The sequence below is a fragment of the Chlorocebus sabaeus genome, chromosome 10, assembly GCF_047675955.1.
Source record: "Chlorocebus sabaeus isolate Y175 chromosome 10, mChlSab1.0.hap1, whole genome shotgun sequence".
NCBI classification, from domain to species: Eukaryota; Metazoa; Chordata; class Mammalia; order Primates; family Cercopithecidae; genus Chlorocebus; species Chlorocebus sabaeus.
In genome coordinates, this window is record NC_132913.1 from 128,079,149 (window position 1) to 128,100,914 (window position 21,766).

A 21,766-nucleotide genomic window follows, 5' to 3' on the forward strand; every position below is an offset into this window, starting at 1 on the left:
GGGCCTTCACCTTTGTGGCTTAAGCCAAATCCCAGCCTCAAGTGGTGATCCTGTCCCAAGATGGGTACCAGGTGACAGGCATGTTTAGTTTTGGAGAATTGAGATTTCCATTTTCCCAGGCAATAGGTGTCGCTGCTTTTCTGAGTCCCCAAGGATGTGGTGCCACCATCTCAGTGCCACACACACCTGGCCAACATGCCGTGGCCCAGAAGCAGCACGTCTCCTCTCTCAACCCACTGGCCAGGCCCAGTCACAGCTCCACTCCACACATGGCAGCCAGGAAGTGGGGAGGGCAGGAGGTGTTGGGCAAATAACCCTGACGCCATCACCATCCAGTCCCCAGCCACCAAATGTCCCACTCACCCTCTTCCCTGTTCTGGATGCCCCGCCCCTCCCCAGGGCAGACGAGTTCCCCTCCAGTGGCAGTAGCAACTCCAGTCTAGGGTCTGGGACTGTCTCTGCATGTGTTGCTTCACGTACCTTCTTCACATCAAGGCTGGGGGAGGCGCCACCCCATCCAAAGACCTAGGAACTAGAAGACCGTCACTGCCCCTCACACCCAGGGATAGGACAACTGCAGTAACCCCTGTGAAAGTGGGTGTGGAGGGCACCTGGCAGTCCCTGCTCCATGGCCATCTAAAGTCTTGCCAGGCAGGCACAGCCAGGGCCCCTGTCTGGGAGTGGACACCCCACTCCCCCAAGTCGTGCTCTCTGTGGCCTGGGGTTCTAGCCTCGGGAGGACCCCTTTCCCGTTTCCCTCTTGGCCACGCTTGATGGTGTCCGCAAAGGAGCCCTCCTCAGTGGCAGAACTGCTTTCCCAGCCTCTTCCCCACCAAGGTTGTTTTCAAGTCCCAGTAGTCACAAACTTTCATCCGGGGCTCTTCTTTCTTTTGGAATTCAACTCAAAATGACTCTGTGGTCTGCAGGTGACTCCATTCCAGGTGCCTACAGCCACGCCCGCAGCGCCACCTCTGGACACTGCTGAGCTGCGCACCTCTGCCTGACACCTGCCTTTGGGAAACTCAGCAGCAGTGCCCAGCATCATAACCTGGGGGGTAGGAGGGCATCTGGATCCAGGATGGCACCCTTGCCACAATCTGTCCTGGCTCTGTACCCGCCCGTGGGGTGCACAGGAGGGCTCTTTCAGCCTCAAGTCCTTGCATTCCTGGCCTTCGTTCCTTTTCCTCCCAGCTTGCAGGTGCAGTTTTTTTTTTAGCTCATCGCTTCCTTGTAGTCCCTTGTCAAATGCAGCCTCTGGCCAATATTCAGGCCAGGGTTGTTTCCCAGCCTCTCCACTAGACATGCACACTTAGCTCACGATCTGCCTTATGAGTCATCACCGTTGAGCTTTACCAAATGTTTTGCCCCACCTAACAGCTTGCCAACATTCCAAATCCTGGCAGGTCACATGTTTTGTTAGCACAGCATCCCTATTCTAGCGGCCAGCTTCTCTATTAGGCCAAGTTATGCTCCAGCTAGACAACTATGAGGCACAGACGTCTCACCCGACAAAGCTTGCTCATGCTGCAGGCCCACCTCAGGCTGGCAGGGGAAGGGTGGATTCTCTTCAATGTGACCACTCTGGGACCTATACTGATGGGACAGAGATCTCGAATGTTTCCAGGCACTTTGCCAGGGATGAGAGAGCTGTTGAGGGGCTCACACTGGCAGTGGAAGTTCTGAAGGGCCTACAACCACAGGGGCTGCAACCCCACCACATGCACAAAAGTGGGGGTAGATGGCAAACAGCACTAATGACAATGACAGAGCTGAGGCCAGAATGTGAGAGAGATCTGCATTTTGGGGATTAGGGCCTAGCCAGGCAGGTAGGAGGAGATGATGTTCAAAAAGGGAAAAGCAGCTTGATTAAAGATTGGTTTCTACAGAGACAGATTAGAAAACTGAAGCCTGAGGCTTCAGTGAGGGAGACCCATGCAAATTCCTAGGCCTTGGAGGTCCAAATAAGGTTTTCTAAGTCCCTCAGGCCATGACCTATTCAGTCCAGATTTGTCTCCCAGAGTGTTTCTCTGCCATCTCTACTCTAACTAGAACTTATTGGTGGTGCTTCTCTCCTAAGGCCAGATGCTTTGCATAGAACACTAGGGAACTTCAGGTATAAAGGTAAGGCACAATTGAGAATCACCTGCCCAGGACAGCAACACAGTGTGAAGGAAAACAGGCCACTCAACCCAAACCTGAGGAGACAGAGGCAACAGAAAAATCAGAAAAGGACTTTAGAACACATATAATCAAAATCTCAGACCTAAAGGGGACTTCTGAAATAAACTATAACATAGGAAGAGGCACTTGTGAAACAAGAACAGGTAGTTTATAAAAAAGAACCAGCCAGAGACCCTGGAAATTTTTTTAAAAGCAATCATTAAAAAATGAAAACTCAGTGGAACAGTGCTATGGTTCGAATGTTCCCTCCAAAATTCATGTTGAAATTTAATTGCCATTGTGATGGTATTAAGAGGTGGAACCATTAAGTGATTAGGCCATGAGGTCTCTGCCTTCATGAATGGATTAATGTCATTATCAGAGTGGGTTCGTTATCATGAGGATGTGTTGTAAAATGAGTTTAGCTGTCTCTTGCTTGTGTGTCCTCTTGCTCTTTCATCTTCCCCCGTGGAATGGTGTGGCAAGAAGGCCTTTACCAGATGCCAGCCCCTTGACCTTGGACTTCCCAGCCTCCAGAACTGTAAGAAATAAGTTTATTTTCATTATAAATTACCCAGTCTGTGGTATTGTTATAGCAGCAGAAAATGAACTTGGGGATATTAGGTCATGGAGAGTTAAAAAAAAAAAAAAAAAAAAATTTCCAATCAATCAAGGCATCCTCATTCTCAACATGGCCTACATTCTACCCTCCAGGGGTCCCCTCCATGGCCCTTCATCTCCCCCAACCCCACAACTCAGCCTCATTTCTTTAGCCATTTTCTCCCCCACATCTCTCTTCCCTTCCCATCAGACCTTTGCACCCTGCAAGCTAAGCCACCTCAGGTAGCCATGCCCTCAGGGCTCTAACCCAAGCACCCACCGCGGTGTTTTCACCAACAAACACTGTCCTTTTACTAAGAGGAATCTGATGTCAGCTGTTAGTCTCCCCCCACCCCCATCTCTCCGAATAATCACCTGGTCAGACAGAAGCCCAAGAGCAGGGACATGCCAGCTAAAGATAGAGCTTGGCAAGGGTGTCCACGGAGTGGCCAGGCCCAGCACAGATCTAAGGGGCTTTCAACAGGCACAGGCAGAGTGCTAAGGAGATCACTCCCACCTACCCACCCATCCAGCCAGGCCCAAATAAACCTCTCCTTGTTCCAAATGAATGAGCAAACAGAAAAATTCCAGTGTGGAGGGAACACAACACCCACAATGCAGAAAATAGCCCACATCTGAAATATGCTCACCTCAGATAACCAGTCAACTGTGGAAATTATCTGCATAATCCTCGTAATAAAATTGAAGAACACAAAACCACTTCATACCAATAGTTCGGAAAAAAATTCCTGTAAGGAGCATGTACCCTATTTATTTATTCCCACTCTGTTTAGTTTACTAAGCATGTATTATACTTATGAGAAAAAAAGCTCAATCTAAAAATTGCCAACAAAGAATCCATTCCTCATGTTGCAGTGAATGAAGCGGGCTGAGGTCAGCATGGTTTTATGCTGGCTGCCCCAACTCTAAGGAGTTGATGTGTCTTACTGTTAACAGTGGAAGATGTCCAGGTTCTTGGCGTTTTGAATAAAGAATTAGACAAAACACACAAAGAGAGCAAAGAAGGAATGAAGGGATTTATTGAAAATGAAAGTATACTCCACAGTGTGGGAGCGGGCCTGAGCATAGGCACACAAAAGCCCTGTTATAGAATTTTGGGGAGTTTAAATACCCTCCAGATGATTCCATTGGTTACTTGGGGTATGCACTATGTAGATGGAGAGGGTGAAGTTACAAAGTCATTGTCCTACGCCCTATGGAGAAGATATTTCCTGTCATAACTAAGTGTGAATCGGCCTATGTTCCCTGCACCCAGACCCTATTTTCCTGCCTCCTACCTACAGCTGTGTGGTCCTGAGCTGTCACCTCTTCCCTTTGAAGCTCAGGTTCCTCATCAGTAAAATGAGGCAGAAATACCTACTGCTGAGATGTGTGATCACACAAACGCAGTGTCTCAACATGTTCTACATGTGTTTTGGCCCTTTGAGTCCTTGAGGACTGTCCCAGGTGGAACCTTCTTCACTTTTCTTGGAGAACTGACCATGGGTTGCAGCAAAGACTAAAATGGTTCCTGTTTCAGCCCTGCCTGGGAAGATTCAGCTGGAACCTTTAGGCTAGGAAAAGGGAGAAGGACCCTACCCCCACTGTACCGGACCTGAGACAAAGCCACAGAAGAGCAATCCTTTCTAACTCTGGGCAGTATATGGACAAGATACTAATTTTTCATCTCTGCATCTCCATGAGAACGCAATGACCAGCACAGTGAAGTACCCAATTACTGCCCCCTGAACAAATGGAGATGTCAAGTTCAGAAAAGATCCTGGCTGAGGAAGACAGGGAACATTCCCTTGAAAAACAAGGGCAGTCATCCAGACAGAACAAGAGGAGTGGCAGGATGAGAGGAGGCAGACAGGGTTGATTCTATAGGGCTCCTCCTCAACACCCATGAACCTGAGAAGTAAGTGGTCAGATGTATTTCAGTCCACTGGCCAGCAGTGCGGTCATGGTGGGAACTAGTCCCACCTGAAGGACTCTCATCTTCCTACAATCCTCAAATACTGCGGCATGGGGATGCTGTTCCCTCCTTGAAGTGAGGGCCCCGAGGCTCTCGTACTTTACAATACTTCAGACCAAGAGCCTGCAGTTGAGGCCGCCAGGATCACGAAGCAGCTGCCCCCCAAACCCCTTCTTATCTCACCAACCCAAGCTGCTTACAGCCCCTCCAGATATCCCGGGGAGGAATGTCGTTCTTCACGGCTGAGGGAACATCTCTGCACCCTGGGGTAGTGGATGGGACCACAGGGCATATGCAGTGTCTTAGTCTGTTTCACGCTGCTATACCTGAGGTTGGGTAATTTATTTTTTAAAAAAGCAAAACAGGTTTATTTGGCTCAAAATTCTGGTGGAAATTTCAAGATTGGGCCGCTGCACCTGGTGAGGGCCTCATGCTCCTTCAACTCATGGCACCAAGCGGAAGGGGGGGGCACACACAAAGAGATTATGTGGCAATATGGCGAGAGAGGAAGCAAGAGACAAGCCCAGGAAGGCTGACTCTAACCAGCTCTCATGGGAACTCACCCCTCCACACAGGGTACTAACCTATCCATGAGGGATCCACCCCTATTACCCAAACTCCTCCTACTAGGCACCACCTCCCAACACTGCCACATTGGGGACCAAATTTCAATACCAGCTTGGGCAGGGGCAGACCATATGCAAATCACAGCACAGGGTAATGGTGGGGGCAGGTTGACACAGGGCTGCTGCCTACCCACCACCAGCTGTCTCTTGGCCCCTTCCAGATCCTGGGCATCTGGCTACCGGCATGGGCCCAGCCTTGGACACAGATATGGCCACAGAAAGCTGTTAGCTCTCCAGATCTGATCAGCCTGGGAGAGTGGCACAGCAAAAGGCTCCCAAAGGAAAGTCGAGATCCTCGGCCAGCCTCAGCTCTGCTACCCACCCACATGTGCCCAGGACAGGGAAGATATGTTTCTTACTCCTCCAGGACCACTAAGTGAAGCAGGGACCAGGCTCTTCTTGAGTCCTCTCGGCTGTGGTGCAACCACCAGCCTAGCAAGAAATCAGAAACATCTTCTGCAAGAGTCAGCACCATAGTGGGTGCTGAATAGGCAATGAAGCATCCCACAGGTGTTGGGCTATGTAGTCACTCCCTTTTCCAGACCAAGGCAAGGAGATAAGCACTCTGGGCCCCTAATCAAGGGCCTGGGGCCAGATGGGATGAAAACAGCAGTGTCCTGCAACCTGAACTGCTACTCACGCAGGCCCCACCTGGCCTCTCAGAGGGAGGAACCTGGGACTCCTGAACCTGATTCAGTTTCTCCTTCAACAGCGGGACTTTTCACTCCTGACTGCAGAAAAACAGCTTCAATGTGACCATCCTTCGTAGCCCGAGGCTGGGTAAAACAGCCTGAGGCGGCAAAATCCGAAAAGCTCTATTAGGTGGCAAACTGCCGTCACTAGAAGAGTTGAGGCCCCCTTCTCCTCCCCTGCCTGGCCGCCTTCATTCCTGGGAATGGAACAGGTTCTTGCGGCAAGGGTGAATCCTTGAGCAGGTCCCAGGATCACTATCCTCACCTCCCCGCGGCACTGAGTGGCAATAGTTGTAAATGTGCGTCCACAGGGTCACTGTCCAGCAACCAGGACCAGGTGCCTGGCCATCTGGGGATCGGAAAAAGCTCAGCGGGATGCTCTGGCCGCCTCCCCTGATCCCTGTTAAGATGTAGAGCGTTCGACCTAAAATGCCTAGAAACAAAGCCCAGGCCCAGGAAGGTCCAACCATTGCGACGCCGCTCCCTCAAGCTCTTTCCTCGGAGCCGTCTCATTTCCCAAAACTCCCAAACACATCACAGAGAGAGGTGTTGGGCTAGGTGGTCACTCCCTTTTCCAGAACCACAGCAAGAAGTTGAGCCTGCTGGGCCCCTAACCAGAGCCCTGGGGCCTGGTGGGACGAAAAACTCCACTAGGTAGCAAACAGCTGTCACTAGTAGGGTCGAGGCCCCTTTCTCCCCTGCCTGACGACGACGGCGGCAGGCCCTCGACCGGCGTTGGACAGCTCGCTACTCGCCTTCCCTTGCGCAAATCGCTGTTCCTCCCAACTACCCGCGGCCACCTCCTCCGCAGCAGAGCGCCGGAAACAGAGACGCGTTTCGGCAGGGAGGTGCATGCTGGGAACGGCGCTGCATGCTGGGAGCTGTAGTCTGTGACGCAACTCGGCCGAGGTGCCTCCCTGGTCCCTGAAGCTCCCAGAGCCCGCGTGTTCAGGCGGTCCTGACACCCCGGTCCGAGCCACACCTGCTGGAGGGCTAAACGCCTGCCGGCCCTCCGGGTATGAGCGGAGGCCGGGACACCCCTGGGCTCCGACGCCCCCGGAAGGAAAAACTACAGCTCGGGCAGCTGCCCAACCTCGTAAGCGCAGAGCTGGGGAACCCCGCCCCCTGGACCTCCGATGTCCGTGGCGTTTTCCGTCGCCCGAGTGCCATTGGGCCGGCCTGTCACGTGACCCGAGGCCCCGCGCCCGGTTGGCTGCCGCCTGGTTACCAGTGGGAGACTAGCGGGCCGGCGTCCTGGCCTAGTCCAGCACCTGCGCCGCCCTCGGGTTTGGAGGGCTGGGCTGAGCGGGGAACGGGCGGGACGGGCCGGAGGCGGCGGCGGCGGCGGCGGCGGACTCGCCTTCTCTCCGGGGCTGCGACCCCGAGGCTACCGGCTGCAGATGGGAGCCCGCGGAGCCGAGGATGCGGGCGGGCCGGGGCGCGACGCCGGCGAGGGAGCTGTTCCGGGACGCCGCCTTCCCCGCCGCGGACTCCTCGCTCTTCTGCGACTTGTCTACGCCGCTGGCCCAGTTCCGCGAGGACATCACGTGGAGGCGGCCCCAGGTGGGACCTTGCGGGTGCGGTGGGCGCCGTGTCTGGTTTCCGAGAACGCTCCTCTCAGGGGGCGGGGCGGGACGGGGCGGGACGGGGCGGGCGGCCAGGGTAGCTCCGAACGCAGGATCCGCTGTTGTTCTCAGAAGTGGACGCCCGGCCCCCTCTTTCTTACCTCCTTCCTACCCCCGCCCAGAACGAGCAGGACGCCGCGCTACCCCGAGGACACTAGACTAGGTCGTGGCCACCACCTGCGAGAGCTCCAATCCAGAAGGAGGCTCGGAGCTCAGCGAGAGGCGTTTTAACAGAGTCCCAAACCCAGCCCACCTGTTTGCTTCCGGCTTGAAGAGCGTTTGTGTCTGCTCCTCCCGGCAGAGAGGGCCGCTCATGCCCCTCTGAAGTGGCTGGGTCGAGCCCACAAAGCAAAGCGTGATAGAATTTAAGTTTTGGATTTTGTGCACCTGCCTTTCCAGTTGTAAACAGTTAAAAATGGCACCTCCAAGGGATGTCCTGGCCGAGTGCCGTGGTCATATTTTTAGAAGTAGTTTATCTGCTGAATAAGACTACCCAGGGAACAATCTTGCCCTAAGCGGATGCAGTCTTAGCAGAGACAACTGATGGCCACCAGTCTTCGAACAGAGCTGGAACTTCTGGAATCTGGTGACTGAGATGGTTTTGACAGGCCCCCTGGTTTCCTTGGACAACACTGAAGGGCCTGAGAGGAGGCAAAGGTCAGAGCATGTAGAGCCTTGTCGTTGTAATTTGGGTTTTATTTTGTTAAAAGCTTGATTTTAGGTGCAGCTGGAGGCCACTAGCGGGTTTTAGTAGAGGAGTGATTCTTTTGGATGTGTGTTTTTACAAACTCACTCTTGCTGCTGGGTGGGAAGTGGATTGTCGGGGCAAGAATGCAGGGGACCATTGCAGTGGTCCTGGAGAAAGATGAAGGGGCTCAGATTAGCCTGACGACCGTTAGGATGTGGATTTGGAGTGGATTGGTTTGAGACCTACTTTGCAATGGGAATTGAAAGGCCTTAGTGACTGATTGAAATAGAGGGTGAGGATAGTGGAGGAATCAGCATGTTTTCTAGGTTTCTGACCTGAGCCAGTGGGTGGATGGTGGTCCTGGGACAGAGCCTGGGGGGGACCTCGAGTCGGACTTTGCTCTCACGTGTTGAGGTGGAGCTGGCCTGGAGGCAGGTGGATACAGAGCAGGGAGATCTGTGCTAGAGACATTCATCTGGGAGGCAGACCATATTAGATGGTTTACGGTCCATAGCCTGGGAGAGTGTCTCGGGGGAGTATCAGTAAAGAAGAAGGAGGCCTTGGGACTGAGCCTTGAGGAACCCTAACATTTCTTGGGGTCAGGTGCCCTGACAAATAGACTTGAGAAGCAGCAGGCAGTGAGGTAGAGGGTACCTGGGGGCATGCGGCCTCACGGAAGCTGAGTGGGGACTGCCTCAGGGGTAGCAGATGGCTGTCCTGCTGTTCTGAATACTGCTGAGTAGTTGGGAAAGAGAGTTGGGACCAAGAGAAGCCCAATGGGTTTGATAACATAGAGGTGACAGCGACATTGATCGAGGCAGTTTAGGGGCCATGATTGTCTCAGAAGCTAGAGGAGCCTGCGTGGAGAGTAAATGGGAAGCGGGCAGTGGGCATGGCAGCTCTTTCAAGAAGGTTGTAATGAAGAGAAGCCTGAAGGAGAATATGGTGCTGAGGGATAATGTCTTAAACAACATGGGGGTGGGATTCTGCCTGGGGAGCTGGAAGGGAAGGAGTTGTGAGAGGAGCCCAGGCTCCGAGGGCAGGAGAGAGGGTCAGGTTCAGAAGCAGGAGGCAAGGTGGAAGCTCAGAGGGGTGGGCAAGGGCAGTGTGGATGTTTTGAGTAGACGAGGAGAAAGGGGAAGGTATTTGATAGTTAGGGGATGTGGTAAATGGAGCCTGCTAGAGAAACAGTAAGATTTCCAGCAGGATGGAGGATGCATTTGAGATTTACCAGCATGAGTGAAAAGTAAAACTTTTCTAAACCAACATTTAGCTGTTTTGAGAAGGAGCTTGGTAGAGTTTGGGATTTTTCCAGTAAGGAAGGCAGACACACAGGCACCCCAGAATTAAGCTGGACAGGGGGATTTGAAGCCAGGAGCTGAAGGACACCCACTGCAGGAAACCACTTTCCTGTCCGCTTTTGGGTAACACTGATGATCGGAAAAGCTCCACCCCAACCCCTGTCATCTAGAGCCTTGGGTTCTTAGTTTGAAGGACTCCCCAGCAGGCATGATCTAACTCTGGACAACTTTCTGTATTTCAGGAGATTTGTGCCATGCCCCGGTTGTTTCCAGATGACCCGCAGGAAGGGCAGGTGAAGCAGGGGCTGCTGGGGGATTGCTGGTTCCTGTGTGCCTGCGCCGCCCTGCAGAAGAGCAGGCACCTCCTGGACCAGGTGTGGGGCCCCTTCTTCCCTGTGTTTGTCCTGGAGCCGGTTTCTCTTTGCGTTTCTCCTGCCTGCTGAGTACCAGGAGCCCTTGCGAAAGCTGAGCCGTGCTGCAGCCGGATCGCTCGCTGTGTTGGGGAAAGCAGGAACATTCCAAGGCAGAGACTGAGGACTGCACTCTGTCCCTCGGCTGCAGGACGGGGTGCCTTGGCCTCGCCAGAGGCTCTGTTAGGGAAGTTCACCCTGCTCTGTGCTCTCGTGAGCCCTGGGCTCTCCATGGAATCAGATCACCACATTTAGAATAAAGAGACAAATATGCCAGCTCACAGGAGAACGGGGCTGGCTGGGGGACTCTGCCCCAGATCTCTCCTCAGCTAAGTGACCGGTTTTCATACAGGTTTTGAATATAAGTTTGCAAAAGGTTATTAAACCTGTTTCTGTGGGTAGACAGATACTCTGGGCAGAGAAGGCCTTCTCAGGTTTTCCTTACCTGGAAGTGTTCATAGTTTTATGCTTGGCTCGTTGCTAAGCGTTGCTGATTAATGCAGCGGCATTGATAGTGTGACCTCATTCAGAGTTTCCCTCATGTCCCAGGCCCCATGGTAAGCATGTCACAGTCACTGGCTTTCAGTCTCACAGCCTTGCCAGCTTTGGCCTTTTTTGTTTTTAAATGAGAGTGCTAAAACCACTGCCATGGTGTTTCTGGCCATTAAGTGGCAGAGCCAGGACTGCACCAGGCGCCTAGTGCCCAGCCTGCACTCCGCCTGATGCTGGGGGTCAGAATGCTTACTCCTGAAGGAGCCCTGCGGTGGACACAGTGGGTGCATTCCAGCTGGCCCAGTGTTGGGGCGCCAGGCTCCCAGCAGCAGGAGGGGCTGCCGTTCCTGTGGTGATATGTTGCTTGCAGTCAGCTCAGTCAAGAACTGGGTCACTCATACCCTTGAAAGTCATATTTGTTTTGGCTTCAGGTCAAATGCTTTTAGTGAGGGCAGCAGAGTGTGGCCTGGGATATGTGCCTCCTTCGTTGTAGTCCTCAAGTTTTGCAATGAGAGGTCTGTTAATTTCGTGTGTGGTGACCGAGCCCTGTGAAAGCGCCGACATCCAGGTGTGCCGTAGAGTTCTCTGCAGACCGTGGTGCCTGTGGAGTGCTCAGCTGTGGCCACACCGCAGCCAGGACACTGGAGCAGCGCCGGGTGGTGCTTATGTCATGCTTGTCTTTTGCTTCTCCCTGTGCATGGCAGGTCATTCCTCCAGGACAGCCAAGCTGGGCCGACCAGGAGTACCAGGGCTCCTTCACCTGTCGCATTTGGCAGTTTGGACGCTGGGTGGAGGTGACCACAGATGACCGCCTGCCATGCCTTGCGGGGAGACTCTGTTTCTCCCGCTGCCAGAGGGAGGATGTGTTCTGGCTCCCCTTACTGGAAAAGGTCTACGCCAAGTGCGTGTGCTGGGGGCTGAGGGCCTGGCCTGGGGCAAGTCGGGGAGCTGCCACTACCATGGGCTGCCCTGGGAGGGTCTCTGCTCACTCTGGGCTGCAGAGCCCCCTTCCGTTCTGAGGGTCTGGCAGCTCGTTCTGTGGGTCAGGCTGACTGGCCAGGTGCAGAGATTCTTCTTTTGGGCCTGTGGTTTCCCCACTCCCATCTTTCCCTTCCCTTGTTCCAAAGCCCAGCGTGGAGTCGTCCTCCACAGAGAGCACGTGCACCGCCCTCCTCGGTTTCTCGGCCCCAGCAAGAAAGATGCTTCTTTCTGTTTGTTGTGGAACGGTTGGGATAGGCAGTCTCACTGTGTCGTCATTGGGAAGGAATGGGGCTACCCCGGCACACCAACACTTGTGTATCATGGTGCTGGCTCAGGGGACCAGGACCCTCACCATGAGTCGTAATTGAATAGCCTTCCCTCTTAGAATGCATTTATCATCTTGCCAAAGGCAACTGGACCAACAGGCAGGCAGGGAAGCTGGCGAACATGGGAAGGCTGGCCAGTGACATCAGTGCCCAGTGAGCCCTTCCATCCCAAGGGCTGGTTTAGGAAAAGCAGGGTTGGAGCTTGAGAGCCGAGGGATGTGGGCATCCATAGCTTCCACCCCTCCTGCCCTGCCCCTGTGCCCACACCGGAGGCCAGAGAGTTTCTATATGTGGACTACAGGGCGCTCACACTTACTACAAAGTAAGACGTTTGAAGGTGAGGCTAAGCCTTGACTTGATAAGGATGAGGACGAAGGCAGAGGGGCGTAAAGAGGTGGGATTGAGGCAACGGTTGGACGACTTGGGGTGCTGCAGACCGTGGGAATCGGAGAGGAGGGCATGCTCAATGCCAGGGGCTTACTCCCGTGGTGATTGTGTCCCTTAGGGTCCATGGGTCCTACGAGCACCTGTGGGCAGGGCAGGTGGCGGATGCCCTGGTGGACCTGACTGGTGGCCTGGCAGAAAGATGGAGCCTGAAGGGCATAGCAGGAAGCGGAGGCCAGCAGGACAGGCCGGGCCGCTGGGAGCACAGGACTTGTCGGCAGCTGCTCCGCCTGAAGGACCAGAGTCTCATCAGCTGCTCCGTGCTCAGCCCCAGAGCAGGTGAGGCACGTGGCCAGCACGGGAGTGCTCCTCACTGCCAGGCCTCAGGCACGCTGTAGCTTTTTATGTGACTGGCTACACAGCCCTGTCAGGACTAAGTGGGAAGAAGTAAGCTTATTCGGAAGGGTGGTGTCCTCGCTTTGTGACCTTCTCCTACTGTCCTCTTCCGGAGGGACGTGGCCCTTCTCTCCCCTGACCAGTACTTTCTGCTAGTGCAAGGCAGGAAGAGCTGGCACCGAGTCAAAGCCCACTGTCTGTGCCATCCTTGGCCCAGCTGGCAACCTGGCAAAATCAAAACCTGTTTTTTATTTTAGTGATAGATATGTTCATTAAAAACAATTTGTTTCCAAAAAAAGAAGGGGGCCAGGTGTGGTTGCTCACATCTGTAATCTCAAAACTTTGGGAGGCTGAGGTGGGCGTATCGCTGGAACCCAGGAGTTCGAGACCCGCCTGGGCAACATAGCAAGATCTCATCTCTACAAAAAATGAAGAAAAGATATCACTCAGATAGAACCTCTTGTGACTTTTGAGTGCGCTCTCAGTTTTCTGTGAGCACGTGTGGTTTACACGTTCCATTCCACACCACTTCTCACACTGCCACACACGCTGTCAAATGTTCGCCTAATGAGCAGGTTTGCCATAGTCTCTTAATCATTACCCTGATGTTGGATATTAAGATCTTTCTGGGCCGGGCGCGGTGGCTCAAGCCTGTAATCCCAGCACTTTGAGAGGCCGAGACGGGCGGATCACAAGGTCAGGAGATCGAGACCATCCTGGCTAACACAGTGAAACCCCGTCTCTACTAAAAAATACAAAAAACTAGCCAGGCGAGGTGGCGGGCACCTGTAGTCCCAGCTACTCGGGAGGCTGAGGCAGGAGAATGGCGTAAACCTGGGAGGTGGAGCTTGCAGTGAGCTGAGATCCGGCCACTGCACTCCAGCCTGGGTGACAGAGCGAGACTCCGTCTCAAAAAAAAAAAAAAAAAAAAAAAAGATCTTTCTGGTTTTATATAATTCTAAATAGCATCAATGAACATCTTTATAATTTTTTTCATACTTAGGATTATTTTAAAAATATTGGTTAAATAATATGAATATCACAATAAACTGAAACAGATTGTCATAGGCCTTGGTCTGGTCCCCCATAAGCAGACCCTGAGATGGGGTTCAGGAGCACGTTGAGAGGTTTGGAGAACCTGGAGGGCGTGCACTCCCCACCAGCCCCGCGGGGGTGCCAGGAAGGATGGTGGCCTCAGAGCGTCCCACCTGGGAGCGAGGGCCCTGGTCTCGTGGGCATTAGCTCGGGGACCTGTTGGTTTTGGGCTGCTCTAGGGTGGGATAGGGCTAAGTCCTAGCACTTCAGGCTTTAGAGAAAGCCCCTAGGCAGAGAGAGATGGCAGCTGGCACTGACTGGAGGTGCATTGGAGCCTGCTGAGGTGGCAAGGGGCTGCAGCGTGGATGAGACTGAAGTCTTTCCAGGAGACCCTCCTCTCTAGACCGTTGCCCCGCCACAGATGCGGTGCCCCTCTCTGTTTGGCTCTTTCTTTTCTATGCCCGTCTGTCTCAAGGTCTCTGGCCAGGTGGAGCTGTTGCCCCTCTGGGCCTCCCTGCCTCCAGTGGGCTTCTAGCCAAGGCACTATGTGAATGTCCCACCTCCAGCAGGCTTTGCCAAGAGAAACACTCTAGGTTCTTGGCAGTTGCAGTTGCATCTGTGCGGTGTGTTTGAGAACTGGTGCTGTGCCAGGCGTCGTGCACTGACGGGTATGGGCAATGACTGAGGCCTAGAGGAGGGGATGACTTACCCAGCACCGGACCCGGATGGCAGCCAAGTCAGGCCCCGTGTGCTTGCTCCTGGAGATGCTCCTGAGCTGACGGGCCACAGCTGCTAAGAAAGGAGCTCCCGTGGTCCATGGGGATCTGGGGTCTCCCATGTAGCCGTAGTCAGGTGGGCTGGAGCATCTCCAAAGGAGACAGAGGCCCGTGTGTCCTTGTCAGTTTGGGACTCCACGGTGCCCTCTGTGCCCGTGCCCGTGCCCGAGCCATTCCTCACGCAGGTGCTCGGGAGCTGGGGGAGTTCCATGCCTTCATTGTCTCGGACCTGCGGGAGCTGCAGGATCAGACGGGCCAGAGCATCCTGCTGCTGCGGATCCAGAACCCCTGGGGCCGGCGGTGCTGGCAGGGGCTCTGGAGAGAGGGGTGAGTGCTGGGGCCTGGACCATGCTGCTGTCGGGAGGGGGGCCCAGTACCAATCTGGCCTGTGTCCTGGTCACCTTCAGCTGTCAGGACCGTACTTGGCTATCTCCAGCAAGGCCCCTGAGCCACTGCTCTTGTGACACCATGCTTGTCTTGGCTCCAGACAATCCTTTTGAGGCCTGGGACCTAGGTGGCCCTTGGACCTGGGGTTTCAATAGGGCAGACATCGTCACGGGCTCAGGCAGCAGTCCTGGGAAGACACGTCCAGAGACGTGAAGCTCCTCTGGGAAAAGAGGCTCCCGTGGGTGGCCGCTGCCCGGAAGGCCCTGTGCTGCAGAGCTGCTTCAGGTGTGGGAGGGGCCGCATAGCGGGGGCGCGGGGGCGCTGGCAGGAACTCAGGGCTCTCTGGGTCCCCTCCAGGTTTCCCCCCAGCCTGCTGGTAGCTGACGCTACCAGTTCTTGGGAGGGGCTTCTGCTGAGATGAGGTTTCTTCCAGGGGTGAAGGGTGGAGCCAGGTAGATGCAGCAGTAACGTCTGAGCTCCTGTCCCAGCTCCAGGAAGGGGAGTTCTGGGTGGAGGAGGAAGAGTTCCTCAGGGAGTTTGACGAGATCACCATTGGCTACCCAATCACAGAGGCTGGCCACCTGCAGAGCCTCTACACAGGTAGTGCCCCGAGGGGCTGTGCTGGGCATGTGCTCTGCCTGCCCAAGTGAGGCGGCTGGGCAGGTGCCCGGGTTCCCCCTGCCCATTCCTGGTTTGCTGCTTTCAAGTGTGGAGAGATGATTCTGTCCCAGGAGCTGGGAGGAGAGTGGGCTCGTGGGAGGGACTGGCTCTGTCTGTGGCCATAGCTGCTGCTTAGACACTGCCAGGGTTCATGAGGCCACCACGGCGGGAGGCCAGTGAGGAGCCGTGTCCCACAGCTGGTGCCTGGTGTTTTCTCACTAGAGAAGCTGCTCTGCCACACTCGGGCGCTTCCTGGGGCCTGGGTCAAGGGGCAGTCAGCAGGAGGCTGCCGGAACAACAGCGGCTTTCCCAGCAACCCCAAATTCTGGCTGCGGGTCTCAGAACCGAGTGAGGTGTACGTTGCCGTCCTGCAGAGATCGAGGCTGCGTGCAGTGGACTGGGCAGGCCGGGCCCGGGCACTGGTGGGTGACAGTCATACTTCGTGGAGCCCAGCGAGCATCCCGGGCAAGCACTACCAGGCTGTGGGCCTGCACCTCTGGAAGGTAACTCAGCCCCGCCTGGCTCACGCTCGGTTGGGCAGGTGGTGTGGAGGCCAGTGGAGGTCTTAGTCCTAGGACTGGCTCTGCCGGGACACGTGTGACTCTGCCACCAGCCCCAACAGTCTCCCGCACCCTTGTGTTGTTGCACGGGGTTGACGTCTGCTGGTGCTCCCAGACCTGGCTCTGACCTGAGACCGCAGGTCTGGGCGTCTTTCTGCCTTGCCGTGTGCCTCATTGGCCAAAGGAAAGCAACAGAGTCTGCAGCCAGGGCAGGACCCACCGGAGGGGCTTGGGCCTGGGGACTCCTGGCAGCGCCGTGCCTTTCTGAGGCAAGGAGGTAGAGCCAACGGCTGAGGACCTGTCAGGGCCAGTCTCAGCTCTGCAGCTTGCTGTGTGACCTGGCACACATCCTCTCCCTGCTTCCCTGTCTCTCCCCCTGCAAGACAGGGTCCTGACATGGATCTCATGGGATTGCTCTGAGGCCCAGGCAGTCCCGGGCCCAACCACTGGTTCACAAAATGTGCTGTTTCCTGGAAGAACAGATGGAGGCGCCTGGAAGCAAAGGGCCTGAGTGTGGGTCGAGAATATGCCAGCTGCTTGCTTAGGAGCTGGATTGTCATCTTGTGTGTCTTGACAGGGTGTGACACTTGGCACTACACTGTTCCCTGTTCCGTCATGGATGTGGCCCACATGATGTTCCTTTCCTCTTGCAAAAGAAGTTGCTGGAAGGCCCACTGTCCAGCAGCCCCAGGTTGCCTGGGCCACGGTGCCTCTGTGGGCCCAGCTACAGGGAGGACTTGCAGGCTTGTGTCTGGGACAGATACTGGCCCCAGGGCCAAGTGAAGCCCGGGATTGGCGGGCATCTCTAGCTGGCCCTGAGAGAGGGTGGAGGGTGCTGACAGGCCTTGCGCTTTCGTCTGTTAACTCCAGAGGCCGTTGTGCTTGGAGCAGGAAGGCCAAGGCCAGGGCACCTGACGCCGGCCTCTCCTCTGCACTGAGCCTCCTGCCTGTGCTCACAGGTGGAGAAGCGGCGGGTCAATCTGCCCAGGGTCCTTTCCACGCCCCCCGTGGCTGGCACTGCGTGCCACGCATACGACCGGGAGGTCCACCTGCGTTGCGAGCTCTCACCGGGCTACTACCTGGCTGTCCCCAGCACCTTCCTGAAGGACGCGCCAGGGGAGTTCCTGCTCCGAGTCTTCTCTACCGGGCGAGTCTCCCTTAGGTGAGAGGAACCGTGCAGTGCTGCTGACTCTCTGAGGCCACAGCCTCTGGAGGACCACAGGCCTTTCCAAGGCAGGATTTGGGCTCTTTCCCTCTGTGGTTGGCAGGTATCCATGTGGGGACTGAGGCCGCCGGGAACCTGCTGCCAGCGCCTTCCCATGTTTGTCTTCTTGGCAGCGCCATCAGGGCAGTGGCCAAGAACGCCAGCCCCGGAGCAGCCCTGCCTTCGGGGGAGTGGGGGACCGTGCAGCTGCGGGGCTCCTGGAGAGCTGGCCAGACGGCGGGGGGCAGCAGGAACTTTGCCTCGTACCCCACCAACCCCTGCTTCCCCTTCTCGGTCCCCGAGGGCCCTGGCCCCCGCTGCGTCCGCATCACTCTGCATCAGCACTGCCGGCCCAGTGACACCGAGTTCCACCCCATCGGCTTCCATATCTTCCAGGCAAGCTCCTTGCCCCAGGGAGGGAGGGAGAGTAGAAGGGGCCCTCAGAGAATTTGCATCTTGGCCTCCACTGTCTCAACAGAGGGCTCTGGGCTCAGTCACTTGGGCACACAGGCCCGGCTCCCCCTGTCCTTCGAGGCGCTGCCTGGAACCCGCACGGGCCCTCTCCCGTCTCCATCCTCACAGAGGCGAGGCTGAAGATGGCCTCTGGAAGGGCCGGGGGCCTGGGAGGCGGGCAGGGCTGACCCAGGCAGGGCAGGTTTCTGGAGGGGGTGGTGAGTGGAGAGGAGGGGAGAAGTTTGGAGGAGGCCAAGGTTGAGACTGGCGGGGGTGGGTCGAGCCCTGGCTTAGGGACACAGGAGGCCGATGGACTCAGGAGTGAGAGGAGGGGAGGCCCAGGCTGGCTGGCCGTAGCAGCCTCTCGGGTGTGAGGAAGTCCACAGTCACTGGGCTCAGCCTGTGGCCCCTTGTCTACTTACCCTGACTCAGAACAATTGTGTCCCGAGGTTCATTCTCTGCAGACATGTGTCCCCTGGAATGCAGGGGCCCCGATGAGGAAGGCACTTCGACCCTTGGTTCACAGTGTGCTGCCTGGGGGCCGTTAGAGCCTCGCTGTTTGCCCTGGGCTGCTGGCTGAGGTGCCCTAGAGCTCTGAGGAAAACACATACCAGGGCCAGTGGGAGCCCTTGGGGCAGGCTGGGCAGCCACAGGTGTTAAAGCCCCTGATGATGCGATGGGCCTGCAGGCTGGGGCCCCACTGCCAGCACCTTCTGGCAAGGGCGGCCAGGCCTTGGTGAGGAGGCGAGTCCAGTGTCCAGGCCTGGCAGCCCCTCCTTGGAGAAGGGGCTGTGTGTAACTCAAGAGGGCATCCAAGCAGATGGCCCTGGCTGCATCCCCTACCCCAAGGCTGGCTCCCTCAGTCTGAGCCCACGCTTCCCCCAGGTCCCAGAGGGTGGCAGGAGCCAGGACGCACCCCCACTGCTGCTGCAGGAGCCGCTGCTGAGCTGCGTGCCGCATCGCTATGCCCAGGAGGTGAGCCGGCTCTGCCTCCTGCCTCCAGGCACCTACAGGGTCGTGCCCTCCACCTACCTGCCAGACACAGAAGGGGCCTTCACTGTGACCATCGCAACCAGGATTGACAGGTGGGGCTCTGGGACTTGGGGGTGGCCAGCTGGAGGCTGAGGTCCTGGAGTCTTGGAGCACGCCCGTCCCCCCACGTCTCTCCTGCCCACCCCTCACCCTCAAGCTTCTACCTGTCCTGGCGGACCAGGGCTGTCCTGCCTGCCTGGGGACCCTTCCTTGCTGGTCTGAGCCTGGGAGGAGAGTCTGGTGGGAGGTGGGCCAGGAGCACGCAGCCCTCGTGTGACAAGTGCAGTCTGGGAGCGGTGACCTGGTGTCTCTCCACAGGCCATCCATTCACAGCCAGGAGATGCTGGGCCAGTTCCTCCAGGAGGTGTGTATGCAGCCCCGCCAGCTCGGCTCACCTGCCTGGGGCTGCCTGGTGGCCTAGGGTCTACCTGCAACCTCAGGCAGGTGGCTTCTGCCTGGGACGTGAGGTGCCCTTGACTCTTCCTGTGAGAGCCCCGGGCGGTGCTTTGAAGGAAAGGGGGAGCTGAGGCTGCGTCCCATTCCCTGGGTGCACTCGGGGTGGGATGTGAGAAGGGGCGAGTGCCACCACTACCTGGGCCCCCATCTGTCCTTGCAGGTCTCCGTCATGGCAGTGATGAAAACCTAACAGGGTGGCCCCCTGTACCAGCTCAGGTGACTGGAACCCAAGGGCCTGACAGGTTCCCAGCAACTGGGCCGGCCAGCTTTGCACTGTGAGGGCTGGTCCTGAGTCTTGGCCTGCCTCCCAGCCCTGCCAGGGGGCTGCTGCCTAAGGGTTCACGGGAAGCCTCCATGAGAGACTCAGCCCTGGGGGCAAGCAGGTGCTGCAGAGGAAGGGCGGGAAGCTTGGCGGCTTCTGTCGCGCCTCTGAGACGGCAGAGACCCCAGGATCCCAGAGCTTCCCAGGATCCCTCCCAGATCCTCCTCTGCTGACTCCACACGGAAGCCTCACACCCACAGGGTAGGGCAACAGATCTTCTTTATACCTATTTATTGTTTGCATCACTTTTAGGATGTAACTTTATAAATAAACATGAACGCTAAGGATTTGCAGATCTGTCTTGCTCCAAGTAGCTCCAGGCTATGCCCGCTCTTGCTGAGCAGGCTGTGGGGAGGGCTGGGGGCCTGCCGAGGTGGTGAGGATGAAGATGGCCTTTGGAGGGGCTGGGGGCCTGGCGAGGTGGGCAGAGCCAACCCAGGCAGGGCAGGTTGCAGGATGAGATGGTAAGTGGGGAGGAGGGGAGAAGTTTGGAGGGGCGGGCACAGGGCATGCCCCAGGCCAGGGGGCTGAGGGCTGAGGTTGAGGCTGGCCAGGGCAGGTCAAGCCTTGGCCTTGGGGGACTGATAGACTGGGGAGTGAGGGGTGGGGAGGGCCAGCGAAGGCACTGCTAAGGCTGTGGTGAAGAAGAACGTCTCAGAAATGGGTGTTAGAATGGGAGCTGCCGCAGAGGGAGGCACCCCAGGTTCGTGTGGACAGGGAGTCTTGGATCTGGATGGCTCCTCTGCCTTCAGCCGGAGTTCACCTGGGCAGTGTCCTGGGATTACTTATTTCTCCAGGCCTCTCTCCATCCCTCACACCAAATGCTGCAATGAGAGCTATAGTGTCACTGAATGGTGCAGAGGTCAGTTCCAGACATGGCTGGGGAGCACTGTCACTAAGCCCTTTTGTTTTAGAGACAGGGTGTTGCTCTGTTGCTCAGGCTGGAGTGCAGTGGTGTGATCATAGCTCACTGCAGCCTCGACCTCCTGGGCTCAGCGATCCTCCCTCTTCAGCCTCCCAGCTGGCTAGGAAAGCAGGTGCGCTGCCAAGCCTGGTTAGCTTTTGAATTCTTGAATCCTCCTTCAGCCTCCCAGGTGGCTAGGGAAGCAGGCGCGGTGCCAAGCCTGGTTAGCTTTTGAATTCTTGAATACTTAGGGGTCTTGATATATGGCTGCCTAGGCTGGCCTCAGCGATCCTCCTGCCTTGGCCTCCCAAAGCACTAAGATTGCAGCAATGAGCCACCAGCCCCACTACTACTAATCCCTTTTAAATTCCATTCGCTTCCTGAGTCCCTTCATGCCTGGGGAGACCCCGTATATTGGTCCTTTTTCACATTGCTATAAACAACTCTCTGAGACTGGTAATTTATAAAGAAAAGAGGTTTAATTGCCTCAGTTCCAAAGACTGTACAGGAAGCATGGCTGGGGAGGCCTTAGGAAACTTAGAATCGTGGCGAAGGGAAAGCAGGCAGTCTGCAGGTGTCTGGAGGAGGAAGAGAGCGAAGGGGAGGTGCTGTGCACTTTTAAACAACCAGATCTCAGGAGAACTCACTGTGACGAAAACAGCAAGGGGGATGTTGGCCCCCATGATCCAGTCATCTCCCACCAGGCCCCTCCAACACTGGGGATTATATATAATTTGACATGACATTTGGGCAGGGACACAACTCCAAACCATAGCACCCGGTGAGCCTGATTTGGGCCTTGCTGCCCGATCACGACCATCTCTGGAGTCCTGGTGTCTGTGTTCCCACTGGGACCTGTGCCGCTGTTCCCCTCTCCATACCCTGGTCATGCCAAGTCACCCTCCCCACTCACCCACAGGAAGCTGCCCTGGCCCTGGCCCCTGCCCTGGCCCTGGCCCCTGCCCCCTTAGCCCCTCTGCTTGCTGGTTCAGTGGCCCACAGCAGCAGTGGCTGTGGCAGCTGGGTTCTCAGCATCTTCAGACACGGATTCTGCACACAGACGTGTCTCCCTGTGTGCAGAGCCTGCCACAGATCTCCCTTATCCACTGGCTTATGTGCTGACTTCGGGTGAAGCCAGTGGTGCTGCCTATTAGGGTGCAGGAACTTGGGGCAAACAGTGAGGGGCTAGTCACCAAAGAAATACCCTGCAGGACAGTGCCCAAGCCAGAGGCTCGAGCTGGGTCAGAGCTGCCCTGGATCCCTGGGTTTGTGGGCAGAGGCAGGTCCTGTGCGGGGTGCCTGATGGTGCAGGTTGAGGTGG

General features: G+C 56.3%; 1 protein-coding gene across 5 annotated transcripts; it reads left to right on the forward strand.

The window, feature by feature from the left end:
- The first annotated feature begins 6,959 nt into the window (after nt 1–6,959).
- On the forward strand, nt 6,960–19,834 carry CAPN10 (calpain 10). Of its 5 annotated transcripts, none has more exons than XM_007966910.3 (12): nt 6,963–7,616; nt 9,910–10,041; nt 11,274–11,470; nt 12,382–12,599; nt 14,653–14,794; nt 15,288–15,454; nt 15,737–16,017; nt 17,034–17,236; nt 17,413–17,674; nt 18,617–18,816; nt 19,082–19,127; nt 19,380–19,834. In XM_007966910.3, the coding sequence occupies exons 1-12, from the start codon at nt 7,476–7,478 to the stop codon at nt 19,407–19,409; spliced, it is 2,019 nt and encodes a 672-aa protein (XP_007965101.2). In that variant the 5' UTR covers nt 6,963–7,475; the 3' UTR covers nt 19,410–19,834. The 5 variants fall into 5 exon arrangements, with proteins under 5 accessions (XP_072876318.1, XP_037857210.2, XP_007965101.2 ...); XM_007966911.3 differs by having other exon boundaries at nt 18,626–18,816; XM_038001281.2 differs by lacking the exon at nt 6,963–7,616 and adding an exon at nt 7,849–8,335.
- The last annotated feature ends 1,932 nt before the right edge of the window (nt 19,835–21,766 follow it).